Source organism: Podarcis melisellensis, assembly GCF_964234715.1.
Source record: "Podarcis melisellensis genome assembly, chromosome: 3".
Classification (NCBI taxonomy): Eukaryota; Metazoa; Chordata; class Lepidosauria; order Squamata; family Lacertidae; genus Podarcis; species Podarcis melisellensis.
The window spans coordinates 95,330,188-95,345,116 of record NC_138530.1 but is presented as its reverse complement, the minus strand read 5'-3'; the positions used below and the strand labels follow the sequence as shown (position 1 = coordinate 95,345,116).

Below are 14,929 nucleotides of genomic sequence, written 5' to 3'. Positions count from 1 at the left end.
TAAATGCATAGACAGCAGCCTTATCTCTACTAATACTAATAAAAATGTGTGGCCATGTTTTTATAACTGGTTTTATATTTGTATACTGCTTGGAAGTCATTGTGGCAAGTAAGCAAAAAAATAAACACATTTTTTTTAGAGTCAAATATACAAGACAAGACAATCGGGAAGCTTGAGGTGCTCTTTTATTTATCACCCACCCTGATTACATACTTCCTGATTTTATGCACATGTACTTGGAAGCAAGACCCAGCCTGTTTACTGCGGTAACATACACAGGATTGCAGCCTCAGATCTTGACCAATGCCGCGCTCCTAACCACGGCAATCTGGGAATAAGCTCCACTGAATTCAGTAGGACATCTGAGTAGAGACATGGTTACGATTGCAGGACAACCTCCAGACTTTGTAACCGTTCTCTATGGTGTATATCAGGGATAGGCAAACGTCGGCCCTCCAGATGTTTTGGGACTACAACTCCCATCATCCCTAGGTAACAGGGCCAGTGGTCAGGGATGATGGGAGCTGTAGTCCCAAAACATCAGGAGGGCTGAGTTTGCCTATGCCTGGCATATATCCAACCTTTTCCTCCCTTGTTCAGATCCATTTCTAATTTGAAGCCATCTTTTGCACTACCTGCAGCGATTGTAAAATAGCCGTAAACCAGGGAGGCTGCACTAATGGGCCATAAACAATGAGAGCAAGCTGCAGAAAACTACAGCCACTTCTATAGGAAGTGCCTGCCTTTTAGAGGTTGGGTTGAGTCACATTTCTGCTTTGACTGCATTACATTCTAGTCAAAATATAATACCATGCCCCTTAAGCCTGTGTGACATTAGCTGGAACATAGAAGCTGGTGACTAAAACTGGCTAAACATCCCCTTCCTTCTGCCTGTAGATGTTTGGTTGGCACGAATCATTCCTGGCCTCTTAGACATCTAAAAACAAACAGGCCTTTGCAACATCAGTTTCTTTTTATCAGCCAGTATTTATTATCGACGTTTGCAATTTCTACCCTCCATTTTTATGGTAGTGTCATCTAATTATTTTAAGAAGAAATTAAAGTGTATCAGAAATAGGAAAAAAACCAAACTTTGTGGGTTGTTTCTTGCTTTGCAACACCCAAATAAAATAACCTTGTAAATATGCAGAAATTAGACCACTACGATCTATTTTGAACAAAAAGCAAAAATCATAGTTAATAATGTGGTCTCAGAGGAAATCAGAATTGAGAAAGGAACCAGGCAAGGGTGCCCGTTTCCCCTCTGCTATTTATTTCTGGAGGTTTTGTTAAACATGTTGAGGAAAGAGGAGGAGGTTAAAGGCAGGATCCAAGCAATATAAATTAAAAGCCTTTGCTGATGATTTGGTTTTAACATTACAAGATCCAGAAACCAGTGCAGTGAAAGCACTGGAGCTGATTCAAGAGTTTGGACAGGTAGCAGTATTTAAATTAAACAAGAGCAAAACCAAAGTTTTAGAAAAAAACTTAGATAATGAGGAAAGAAAAAACCTTTTTGAAAGGACAGGCCTTGTTTTGGTGAAAAAAGTTAAATATTTGGGTGTGAATTTATTGGTAAAGAATTTGAATCTTTACAAAGATAACTATGAAAAATTATGGAATGAAATTAAGAGAGATCTTGAGGTTTGGTCAAATCTAAAACTCTCGTTGATGGGCCGAATATCGGTGGTTAAGATGAATGTATTGCCGAAGCTGTTGTTCTTATTTCAAGTTTTACCAATCATCGATAATGTCAAATGTTTTAAAGAATGGCAGAAGGTATTGTCTAAATTTATCTGGCAGGGGGGAAAACCTAGAATTAAATATAAATTACTTACAGATATAAAAGAAAGAGGGGGCTTTTCCCTGCCAGATTTGAAGATATATTTTGAAGCTGCTGCATTCTGCTGGATCAAGGATTGGATTCAATTAGAGAATGATGATGTGTTAGACTTGGAGGGACTGGATAATCGATTTGGATGGCATGCATATCTATGGTATGACAAGGTAAAGGCCCACAGGGGTTTTAAGAATCATGTAATTAGAAAGGCATTATACAATGTTTGGACTAGATACAAAGATCTTAGTAAGAAAAACACCAAAATGGATTTCACCAATGATAGCACAGGCCCAAAAAAAGTTAAATATGGAAAACAAATGGTTGAGGTATTCAGATTTGTTGTTAGAGAATCAGGAAGGTTTTAAATTAAAACCATTTGAACAAATTAAAGATAAAGTGAATTGGTTGCATTATCATCAAATTAACGAATTATATAAGATGGACAAGAGAAATGGTTTTGCAACAGAAAAAACCAAATTGGAACGGAGTTGTTAGATACTGATGATAAGAATATGTCTAAAATGTACAGTTTGTTGTTGGAGTGGCATACAAAGGATGAACAAGTTAAATCGGTCATGATTGATTGGGCAAGGGATGTGGGACATAATATAATGATGGAGGACTGGGAGAGGCTACGGAGGAAAGGGGTTAAGTTCACTGCATGTACGATGTTAAAGGAAAATATTATGAAGATGATGTATAGATAAAGTCGTCCACGAATCAGAGTGCTTCTCGTGGTTCCAGGTTTCTTGATGACAATACAACATCTCCTCCTCCTGGTAAAATAAGCAATAACCTCAGCAGACGGGGAGAAGCTCTAGGAGGGAGAAGAGTCTCGGAATAAAACATCTGCTGTGTATTCTGAGCCATCACCTCCCAGGGAGATTGGCAAATGACTTCTGCCTTGCCAGTTCAAGGAGAGACAGATCAACAGCACCATGCTCTCTGATGGATGAAGGGGAATATGAAGAGAGGACTGGTCAGGAGAGGTCATTAATAATCTCAGAGAACCATGAAAACTGTCAAAGTCAAATCGCAGGGCGTCCGGGCAGGGAAAAAAAAATCAAAACTTGGAATGCATTTCTCTGCACTATTATTGTCAATCCATTTGGAGAGGCACACAGCTAAATAAGCAATGGCCACAACACAGTTGCTGGGATCTACTTGGTGCCCTTGAATTTCCTGGGGGGGGGGGTTAAACCAGCAGCAGTGTGCTAACTCTAGAAGGCTATTTATTTACCATCCCTAATACCCAGTTTGTGCTGGATAGTAACCCGTGAGCAACTTTTCCATGGCCACAGGGAACTGGGAGGGGGGGATCACCTCATCCTCTGTTGGCATGTCAAAATGTGACCCCCCCCCAAGCCTTTCTTATCAGGTCCTTGGGACTCTCTCTGTACGGCATACCCCACCAACCCTACTTTACCCTCTGTGACTGGAGTATATCTCTGAACTCCAACAATGCCTCTGGGTTGCCTGGTGGACTCTGTGCAGAAACAACTACCTATCTTAAAAAGTCAGAAATGTAGATTTGCTGCTCTTCCCATTTATGCTTCTGGCCCCACCCACCAACAACTTGGTTAATAACAGGCTCCTTGCATGTGGATTAAAGTATGAATTGAAGAAGTTTTTTGGGCTGATTTGAGTATACTGTCCTGAGTTTGCTACTGATGTGTATTTGTTGTCATCTATGATTTTGGTGTTTGTTGTTATTATCTATTGCAGTTGAGATGCCAAGATGAAAAACAAAAACTTTTATTATAATTTTTTATATAAAACACAACTCTTGAATGTACATGTACCGTGAAAGAAATGACAAGCTCTGGCAACGCCTTACGTAAAATTCTGTGGTGTCGTAACTCTTCATAACCAGAATGCATCAAACAAGCATTTTGTTCAAGTATCTCTTGCCGTCTTTAGAATAATCCTAAGTATCCAAACCTGAGGCTTCTCAGTATCAAGAAATTGGATACGAGTCAGTAAAATTCACATTTATCCATCACAATTGCAGCCTGTTAGTCAGAATTGTTGTGAGTCTGCCCCCAAAGTCAATGGATATTTCTAACACATTCTAGGACAAGGACTTTGCAGCTCCTTTTTTTGCTAGTCGATCAGCCGCTTCATTTCCAGCAAAGCCAGAATGACCTGGAACGTGTTTCTGTTAACAGTAAATTGAACCAGTTACTGCAACTGTACAACCATCTTCATTTTAGGACTATCTCCCCACCCTCCACATCTCACGAGACAGCTTTCAGTTCAAAGTGCCAAAAATGACTCTTTAAAAATGCCAATACTCAATTCTTGTTTTTATCAAAAGCTAGGGAGTAGACATGCAAATGGTTTGCTACTGTTAAGGCAGTGTGTTGGTAAGACATTTTTTCCAGCCCCCCCCCTCGCAAAGAGTTAGAAAGAAACATGGTATTTCAATTTCCCCCAAAAAACTGGTGAAGAAAAATACACGGGTCAGAATAAAATGCTGTTTTCTGATTCAAAACATAACAAAACACAGACTTCCCCTGGACTGGTACCAAATAATTGCACATTTTCATTACTATACTTGGATTATTTTGTTAACATTCATTTTTAATAGTACGTACTTGCTATTTATGAAGTCCGCCTTTTCAAACCTCATAACTTACCCACTGGATATCCATGCCTTCCGAAAGATTAGCAAGCCTTTCAAAGTCCTCTCTGTTTGTTACCTCTGTTCCTTTGTATGTTTTCCAGTCATTCTTCTTCCAGTTTTTAACCCAGCTTGTCATACCTATGTAAGAACAAGATGCATCTGTTGTATCGTGACTTTTTTTAAGGACTGCTGAAATTGTCCTCGGATTCTACCGCACATCTGCAAAATGCCATCCAGTTGTGTTGTTCAAAGAAGTGCACATGGTGGCGAATCCAAGCTTGGGTCTAGGCAGGCACTGAATGTTTGCTGTAATAAATTTGCAGCCCATTGTAAGTCATGCATATTCAATTTGACTTTGGGACCACCCATTTTAAGCACCGGTCTTGCCTGCCATTAAGTTTGTGGACAGGGACAAGGACCCACTTCAAGCGTAGATAGCGGGTAACATCTGCAGATGTTCAGGTCTCTTTTGAAATAAAAAGTTAAAACCAGATGTGGATTCTACTGTTACCAACCCACTTCTAACCTTTGCTTTTGAGAAGGAAGTCACCTTCTGGGTATATATGGGTATTTATTTATCAGGTTTGTTGGATCCCTGCCAATATGGGTTTTAAACATAGGAAATGGCAGTCCCTAGCTTGGGAACAAATGCTTTTAAGTTGAAAGAAGATAAATCCAGAAAGGCAACGTTGGCTGGTAAATCTTGGGACTGGGGGTGAAAAGAAACAGCATTTGGAGAACAGCCTCCTTTGGCCACAATTCTATTATTAAGTATTCTCCGGAGAGCAGCATTTGTTAGCTTTCAATGTAAACCCTTCCCAAGCCACTAGCTTTTAATAGAAAAACACCCAACACTCATTCACATGCCTGCTTACCACCAGGATCTGCTTAAAAATCAAAAGCAAACATTCATTATATATTACATGCTAAATTCCTAGGTCTTGATCATTGGAAAGTTATTTATTTCTAGCCCACCTTTTCCTCAACGGTCTCCCAGAAAGGTGCTGGAAGCATCTGGTAAATAATCAAAATACCAAGTCCCATGCCCTGCACAAACTTATTTTCCTTTCAGAAGGCCATTTCACATGCTTCTTGCCTTATTACTTATTCCCAATACACAATGACTTACCTTCGATGGTGAACTTGCTGTCAGTATAGATTGCCAGTTTATTGATATTTTGACTCTTGGCTTGCTCTATTGCTTTGCAAGCTGCCTACGGAAAACATTTAGAATACACAACTCAGCAGAAAGGAAGTTGAACCATCAATACGGATGCCAAGTTTCAAAATTGTAACACAAAAGCAATGTAATGCAATTCTAGCACTGTTCGTCCAGAAGTTGATGCAAATTATGTTAAAGACAATTGGGGAGGAGGGACGCCATGGCCAATTACTTAACTAGGTTTTATGAATTTTCATAATAGCTACATAATTATTCTGCGTCACTAGCCTATCGATCATGCAATCTCTTGTTAGGATTTATGAGATAACTTTTTAAATTGTTCTTTCAATTTCTCCAAACTACGCTCTCTCTCTATATATATATCCATGCAGTTCCCTCCTTGAAACAGATGTGCATTTCCATTAAAACTAAAAGGCTCAAGCACTCAATTGTGCCAATTCTGTGTTCCATTTAACTTACATGTATTTCAGCCCTTTGATTAGTCTGCCGCCCAGGAAGTCTTTCACTACTATTTCTGTAGGAGTACAAAATACATACAACATTCAAGTAATTTTTCTCGTGCATGAAACATTTCAAGGCTAATATAGGGATCAAAATATATCTGTGACCTGAAAGACAGTCTGCATGTTTATAAGAATAGGAAAACCAATGTTGTTCTTCCTTCAAACCACAGATTTTCAAATTTAGTGCTACGCCATGTTTGTTTCTACCTGACTTGCTCATATTGGATTAAAATAAATGCCAGAGGAAGGCTATGGCCCTTCTGTCCCCAACAGCTCCTGCCAAAAACCCATCCAAGGGTTAGGAAACCCTGTTGAGTGAGATGGGCTGAGGAACTATGGCATTGAGGGATGAAGTAGAAAGGCCGAAACTTGGACAGAAGCACCTCCAGGGAATGGAAATCCAATCCTTGCTATTTTAATGTGTTATGTTTTATGTTATTCAGTCAGGCAGACCTCTTATTGCTCCACTTCGGGAGGAAAGTAGGGAGCCAAGTGGGCCACTGCCAGATCTCACATTTCCCCCAAGAGCAACTGGAAGGTTTGAATGGCTTCTCATGCTTTCAAGGCTGCCAGTGCAAGATGTGATGAATGGCTAGTGCTCTTGGTTCTGAATGATTTAGAGAAAGCCCCTGGGAAGATGGCCATGTATTATTATTATTAGCAGTAGTCACTACTTTCCTTTGGTCCACACATTCATCAAACGAGCCATTTCCTTCAAATGTGACCAAGGAAAGGACAGGATTGGTAGACAACAAATTGCTCCAACTCTGACCATCCACCTGGACAAATGACAGAGGCCATACTTTCCCTCTACATATCACAAGCCCTGAAGATCCTCAGCTGGATAGGAAGACACATTATATTGAATGCTTTGGAAGCGAATTCTGACAGATGCTCCTGGCATTAATTGCTTCTGCCAGGGACATCTCAGCAGCTATTTTGGACACCACTGTGCTAGCCTCCATAATGTGACTTCATACCAGTCTGGTTTCTGGAGGTTTGCTTTGGTGGGCAAGGAGGCGGCCATTTTATCCGTCTGAAGAAGCATGAACTCCTTCCAGACAGAAGAAAAGGGATATATCAAGACGGCACCATGAGGCTGACTCAGGCTCCTCTTTGTTGCTTAGGAAAGCAGTGGACAGTGGCCATGCACACTTTTTCTTCTTTTTACAGCCTGCAGTCTACAACCAATGAAACTATGCTTGGACTGGATTCACCTGGCCGAGTGGATGGGGCCAGGAACCTGCAACTCTTCACAAGAGCCAGAAGATTGGATCAAGCGGGTCCACCTTCTAGCCAAAGGTTTATTCTGAAAATAGTATTAGTGGAAGGACGGAAAATACCATGTCCAAATGCAAACAACAATAGGGATCACCGCAAAAAAAAAAAAATTAGAATGGTTTTTATAGCAAGTTATTGGACCACTCATTTCTTACTTACAAAGGATGATCGGGTCCCCAATAGACACCAGTTCCAGCACGGGCTTTACGGCGCCCATTACTTGAGCAACACCCATCAGTATAAACAACTGCATAATCTCCTAAAAATGCAAATGGGACAATTAATTCAGCAGGAATATTGCCAGCTGGATGGACGTCAAGTATTTTAGTTCTGATATTTAAGAAAGGTGATCAGGACAACCCAACATACTACTGCAGAATTAAAATCTTATTGAGGTTCCCACAAAAATACACACAGGACATATTTTAGAACAATGAGTAAAAAAAACCCATACAAACAAGCCATGTGCTGTTCCCAATGCAGACTGGCTTTCAAGGGACATAGCACAACTGAGCCACTTTGTTTTGAATTATTGTATTCAGAAAAAGATAGTGAGCTACCAAAATAGCTGTATGTCACATTAACATTATTGTTTATATAGTGCAGAAATCTGCAGTAGCTTAAGCAGAGGATAAATTGGATATAATCAAATATAAAATCCTATGTGGACTATTTAAGAGCTCCACACAGAATGTCTGGTACATTACTTTGAACTGTGAAGTAGCTCTCCTTTAAATGGAGGCATTCATATATCCCCAATTCAGTACAGTGGTACCTCCGGTTGCAAATGGGATCAGTTCCGGAGGTCTGGTCGGACCCCAAGAAGTGGGGACCACTTCTGAGCATGTGCGTTGGGCAAAACCCGGTAAAATACTACTGGGTTTGTCGCGCACACATACTGAAGTTTAGGTTCGACTATACTGGAAAAGCTCTCAAGTGTAAAAATTGTTATCGGTCAATGTGTTAAGACCTGGATTCCAAACTCTGTACAGCCACTAATGGTGCAGTTCAAAACCTGAACTACTCTGGTTTAGTGCTGGGGCCACTGCTGAATCCACAAACTTGCTTCACACAACAGCGGGAGTGGAAGGTCATGGGGGAAGCAAATCACTGCACCAGCAAGTGGGCCCAAAGCAGTCATGTGACAACAGTGGGTGCAACTCAAGGGATCCTGGGCAGGTGAAATCCTTCCCTTGGAATACACGTTCCAGCAATTTCTATTGGCTACCGCTGATATGAAACCCACTAGTGGCGCTTCTGCTTGCAGATCGACAGGGACACTTCCACCTACACCTCCCCCCAGCAAAGAGGGTTCGGATTGTGTCATAACTCACTAGGCAGCAGCTAAGTCAATTTCAATAGGAGTGACTTGTGCATTTCCAAGAGTAAGAAGACTGCAAAGCTCTTTTGCGTATTAATTATATATATGCAAAGAAGTTCCAATGGGGTAGGGAGAGGGCTATTGGTTTTCTTTTTTCCTCTTGTTTTTCTTAGGTATTTTGGGGTTTGTTATCTTATATTTTTTATGTTGTGAACTGGATAGAATGGCGGTGTACAAATTTAATAAATAACAGCTTAAAAGCTCTATTTAAAATTTTTAAGGAAATGACATTGTTTAGTCACCTGCTATAATCAAGCCACTTACCCGTATATGAGAATTCATCTTTGCGTTCTGGAGGTGTGTAAGGTACTTCGGTATATTTTACACGCTTTCTCTCACGTTGGTTCTCTGAGGGCTGTTCATATGGTTTCTTGTATGAACTATAATCTGACCACGATGTTGTCTTCTTACCCTTGAACCTATTATTTCTTGGTCTTTCATAAGCTGCATTATCGAAACCGTAGAAGAAACGAAATGCAAAAAGTAAAAAATCACATTGAAAGTATAATACTCATGTTCAAGAACCTTATACACCCACAATCACATAAATGAAGTCCCTCTAAAGTAATTAGAAATTAACTCATGAATTAACTGTGAGCAGGACTGCAGAAAAATGCATAACCACACACAGAGAGAGACACAATAAGGGATATACTACAAGGCTAAAGAGTGAGCGGTGCTAACTTGTAGAAGTATGCTTTCAGCAATTAAAGGAAGAGCAGCACAGATCCACACAAAAGATGAGCTCATGGAAATCCACTGGCAATTTCTAGGACTACTTAGCTGTATCTACTACAAAACAATTAGGACACGGTAGTTTTTCCACATATTAGATACACGTTACAAGTTGTGAGTGGCTTATGTAGATCTGTATTGCCTACTATACAGATAGGCAACCATTGAGAACTCTTGAACAGTGTGCCAGCGTCTCAAATGTACCATAAAGGAATGCCCTATTTGTGCTCACGTGATGCTCTGGATTCTGAACCAAGTAACACATTTAATGTAACTCTTCCGTTGCTTGGTGTAATGTACCTTGTGTTAAGTTGTTGGAGACCTTTGAGTACCAAATGACTAACAAGCCTAACAAATTGCCATAATCAAGTAAGTTTTGTATACAAACCTGGGGAATATTTTCATGAATCTGTAATTTGTCCTGACCTATCTGAAGCACTTGCTTATTTTTATACTCCCAACTCTTTCCATGTCCCTTCTCCAAGCACTCAGTCCATGACATTCAGCCACCAACAGAAATATGTGGAAGCACTAAACCAGTATCCTGGACGAGAGCAATCCAGCGGTGGCACTGAAACACTGACTCTCTCTTTCTGGCAAATACCACACTGAGCAAGAATGAGAGACGGTCAGGTTGCAGTTTAGTAATGCAAAGCACATTAGAAAAGCTCCAGAATGAAAGCAGAGGGGTGTGCAGCCTGGCGCATTATGCATCTGCTACAGCACTACAAACACCAAGACAAGTATGAGGAGCACCTTCTGTAACAACCGCTGGGTCATTAGGTGGTGATGCATCTGCATGTCCTGCATCGCCTGCCAGTGTGCCTAGTTTAAAGGGAACACATTGTATTATGTGACAAAGCAATTGCCAGTACAAGTTCTTCCTGTGCTAGATGATCTGCATACAAAAGTCACATGGACCAAGCTCCAATGCAACTGTAGGCTTATCGAAACTGCAATTTGATCTTACATGTTTCCTCAAAAATAGGTCCCACTGAGTTCAGCAGGACCCATTCCCAAGGAAGTAAGCAACGGAATGTAGTCTTCATTTCCCAGCTTTCTAAAGTAGCCCACGGGAATGTAACCATCTTCAATAGTTAGTCAAGCAGTACACTATCTAAAAATCTTGAACACTCTCATAAAGCAAAGAAATTATTTTAGTTACAAGGTCTTTCAGGCCCCTTATCAGATGTTGATGGACTCAAACTTGCATCAGCCCCAGACAGCATGACAGGGATGGTTTGAGTTGTAGTCCAACATCTGGAAAGCCATATTTTCCCCACCTCTGATCTACTGCAAAATGAGATATGCAAGGGTCTAGACTTTCCCTTCTTTCAGCTGTAACTTCTCACCGCTATTAATGCAAATCCACCACTTTCACTTAAAACCAAGCCTGATCCTAAATCTTCGGTGGAGCAATTAGCCTACATAAAAAAAACATCCCAGAACTGAGAACTCAGCCTGTGCCATCTGGAAATACAGCCGACCAGTGACAAGTATATCAAGCTTTCTGTGGGAAGCATTTAGCACACCCACACTAATTACCAGAAGGCTACTCTTAAAATTTCTGCCAAGCACCAACCCTTTACAGAGTGCTTACCACTTGAATGACAAAATGTACCTGTTGATCCATCATTTACAAAGTCCCAAGCATCTTCCTCTGTTGAAAACTTCTTGAAGCTAGCATATTTATACTTGTCAACTTGCTCTTTACATTCCTCCCTATAAAAATATAAAGCTATTATTTTTTTTAAAAAAAAACACGTGTTATCTCCAATGCCACCTACTCTTCATTAAAGCAAATCTGGGGACACAAAGCTTTCCCCTATATCAGCTGAAGGGAAATCCTCACACAATTCTTGGAAGGAAAGTTTCCCAACCTCAATAATCCACCATAGTTTTAACCCTTCAAAGGAGAATGGTTGGGGTAGGCTATGCGAGCCACTTTGGGGCCTGGAACGATTACATAAATCTAACCATTTTTTGTTTTTAAAGTAACTTAAATGCAAAGCCCCACGAAACTAAGAGCATTGAACTAGTGTGAGGAAGATTTGGGTTAAAATCTGCACATAGTTATGAAGCTTGCATGGAGTCAGACACCTGCTCTCAGTACCACCACCTGACAGGGTTGTTAGGAGAATGGGCTTTTTTTTAATATGAAAAGGGGGGTGAAAGATAATGTTTGCTGCCTTGGGCTCTTTGGTACAGGCTCAGTGGGTAGAGAACAAGACTCTTTTAATCTCAGGGTTGTGGCTTCGAGCCCTGCGTTGGGCAACTATGCAACACAGATATAGGTACAGTCATACCTCGGGTTGAAGTAGCTTCAAGTTAAGTATTTTTGGGTTGCGCTCTGTGGCGACCCGGAAGTAATGGAGAGCGTTACTTCTGGGTTCCGCCGCTCGCGCATATGCTCAAAATGACGTCATGCGCATAAGCAGCGAAACGCGACCCCCGCAGTTGCGTGCTACGTTTACTTCAGGATGCGAACGGGGCTCCGGAACGGATCCCGTTCGTATCCAGACGTACCACTTTTCCTTTCTCCTCCTGTGATGAGGCTGCATTTTAATATTTAAATGTTTCAATATTTTAATGTATTTTAATCTTGTTTTTAAGTTGTATTCATTCAACTTGTTTTTATTATTGCTTGTTAGCCACCCTGAGCCCAGCCTTGGCTGGGGTATAAATAAAAATTATTATTATTGCATAAATTTGATTCTCTCTGTACTTTCGACAGATCAGTTACATCTGTTATTAATTCATATTATTGAGAGACAACGCACACGCTCTTGTAAATCAAGGAAAAAATTAATACAATTTTTTTTTACTAAAAAGAAAAAAAAAATCCTGCATGGGGGAGGTGGAGCAATGACCCCCGGGGTCCCTTCCAGACTGGGAGGAATACGAAACTTTTTAGCCCCTGGGAGAGGGGGGAGGAGAAAGATTGACCACTCCAGATGTGGCTTCGTTTACCAGGTGCGATACACGCCGGTCCTCCTGCCCTTCCGCACCGCGTAGAACATGTTGCCGCTCTTGACGGTTCCGGGGCCGCTGCTGGGGAGAAAACAAGGATGAGCGAGTAAGGCCAGGATCCGGCGCAGCATAATAACTGCCGACTTCGCCTCTCCTGACCTCCCAGCTCCCCCCGCCCTCCCTGCTCGTCTTCGCTGTTCTCCTGCTCTTCCGCAGGCGCATAACTATAGCCGCGCTGGAGTTTGAGGGTCAGGCTGAAAACAACAAAGGCAGCCGACACTTCCGGATCACAAACGGAAGAGGGGGTGGGCAGACGCAGCAAGTAACCTCCTCCGCCCCTCATATGGCAGCTATTTAAAACACGGACCGACCGGAAGAGTGGTGCTTTTCGAGTCTTTTCTCCCCTAGGGTCCAACAGAGGAAGTGACGACGCGGAGAGAACCGAACAGTGTTGCGCGCAGGCGCGTTGCCGCCACCGCGGTCTCCGCCTTCGCTCCTCCACCGCCTTGAAAAAAGCGGGGGGTGGAGAGGAAGGAAATCTCAATAAGAAAGAAGCCTTAAGAGTGCGCATGCGCTGGCGCCGAAGGCGGGAAAATGAAAAGCACTGGTGTTAATTCAGTGCACCTTACTCAGAAACTTAACAGCCAAATGGGACTGGAGACTTTTTCACCAACAGCAGCTAATGGCTTTATTCTGCAAACGCTTTAAAGCCAAACTTTCTAGTTCCTGGATTTATTGAGCCTCTAATGGACAGTAATTCTACACGTGTTTGCCCAGAAAGTAGTCGAAGTTTACTCCCGGGTCAACTCGAATATATTATAGCCGTGGCTTAAGTGACATCACACCAAAGGACAGCAAAAGCACGATAGAAAAAAGGATATTACTGACTGCATGATTCACCAATCTAACCCACTTCTAAGCGCCACTGCGCTGCAATAGTAGAATAAGGCTGCAATCAGCCACGTGCTAGAAACCTTTGCCGAGCAAGCCTTTAAAGCCATGGCAGGCTCTGGGCTGCAAACCCAGCGGCTTCACTTCGAACTGAAGCCTCCCTCCACCATTTTCGGCTCATCCACCCATGCATCCGCTCACCTGCCTTATTCGCAGATCAGGATAGGCGTGAACTTCTCTCCCTGCGCAGGCACACAAACCGAATGGCGCTTCCTGGGCTTCCCGCTCTCCCTAGGAGAGATGGGGAAAAACCACTGGGGAAACAAAAAAGAGGGGGGAACACGCACCAGGGTCTTTGAAACGTCGACTATAATTCCAGGACCTTCCATGCATTACCCCTTTCACCAACAATGGTGCTTTCTTACTATCGATTTAGGAAATGCCGGAGGGGAAAGAGCTTCTATTGAAAAGAGGAAATGGTTCCCCCGCCCACTCTAAAATGTAAATTTGGAATGAGCATAGGATCTCTTACAACGAGCAGCAAACTTGCATTTTCCAACCCACCAAATACCCTACCTCAGCCTGTTGGTTATTGAGGCTCATGGCGATCATTTTAAATCTCCATTTGAGGCTGCAGTCCTTTACAATAAATATACACAGTTACCTTGGGGTTCAGTCCCATTGAACAAAGTGGGGATTATTTTTCTAGCAGGTGTGCATAGGCTTGTGATGCATGCCTTCTTTTTGTTGTTTAGTCGTTTAGTCCTGTCCGACTCTATGTGACCCCATGGACCAGAGCACGCCAGGCACTCCTGTCTTCCACTGCCTCCAGCAGTTTGGTCAAACTCATGCTGGTAAGGTAGCTTCAAGAACACTGTCCAACCATCTCGTCCTCTGTCGTCCCCTTCTCCTTGTGCCCTCCATCTTTCCCAACATCAGGGTCTTTTCCAGGAAGTCTTCTCTTCTCATGAGGTGGCCAAAGTATCAAAGCTTCAGGATCTGTCCTTCCAGTGAGCACTCAGGGCTGATTTCCTTCAGAATGGAGAGGTTTGATCTTCTTGCAGTCCATGGGACTCTCAAGAGTCTCCTCCGGCATTATAATTCAAAAGCATCAATTCTTCAGTGATCAGCTTTCTTTATGGTCCAGCTCTCACTTCCATACATCACTACTGAGAAAACCAAAGCTTTAACTATACGGACCTTTGTCGGCAAGGTGATGTCTCTGCTTTTTAAGATGCTGTCTAGGTTTGCCATTGCTTTTCTCCCAAGACCAAATACCCTATGCAGCTCTAATTTTGCTTGTACAGTACAACGGATCATAAATCATATTTGCAAAGCGCCTAAAGCGGTGTTTTGAAACAGATTGCTCAAATCTACCTCTTACTGAGCAAAAAATCAAACCGTATTCTTACAGGTATAGGCTCAAGCAGGCAACTTCCGACTAGACAACATTGGAGCGCTTTCTTTTTAAAACACCCATTAATGCGTGCGTATTTGTTCCCTTGGTGGATTTGCAACT

The 14,929-nt window shown here is 42.0% G+C and overlaps 1 protein-coding gene across 5 annotated transcripts; it reads right to left on the bottom strand.

Moving 5' to 3' along the window:
- Positions 1-3,579: 3,579 nt before the first annotated feature.
- On the bottom strand, positions 3,580-13,689 carry RNASEH1 (ribonuclease H1). Of its 5 annotated transcripts, XM_081906519.1 has the most exons (10): positions 13,612-13,689; positions 12,520-12,597; positions 11,150-11,271; positions 10,306-10,374; positions 9,079-9,258; positions 7,593-7,692; positions 6,109-6,163; positions 5,596-5,680; positions 4,480-4,604; positions 3,580-3,998 (listed from the first exon to the last, which is right to left on the bottom strand). In XM_081906519.1, exons 2-10 carry the CDS (start codon positions 12,567-12,569, stop codon positions 3,912-3,914), a joined length of 873 nt encoding a protein of 290 aa, XP_081762645.1. In that variant the 5' UTR covers positions 12,570-12,597; positions 13,612-13,689; the 3' UTR covers positions 3,580-3,911. The 5 variants fall into 5 exon arrangements, with proteins under 5 accessions (XP_081762645.1, XP_081762642.1, XP_081762643.1 ...); XM_081906516.1 differs by lacking the exon at positions 13,612-13,689 and having other exon boundaries at positions 12,520-12,727; XM_081906517.1 differs by lacking the exon at positions 13,612-13,689 and having other exon boundaries at positions 11,171-11,271; positions 12,520-12,727.
- Between the last annotated feature and the right edge of the window lie 1,240 nt (positions 13,690-14,929).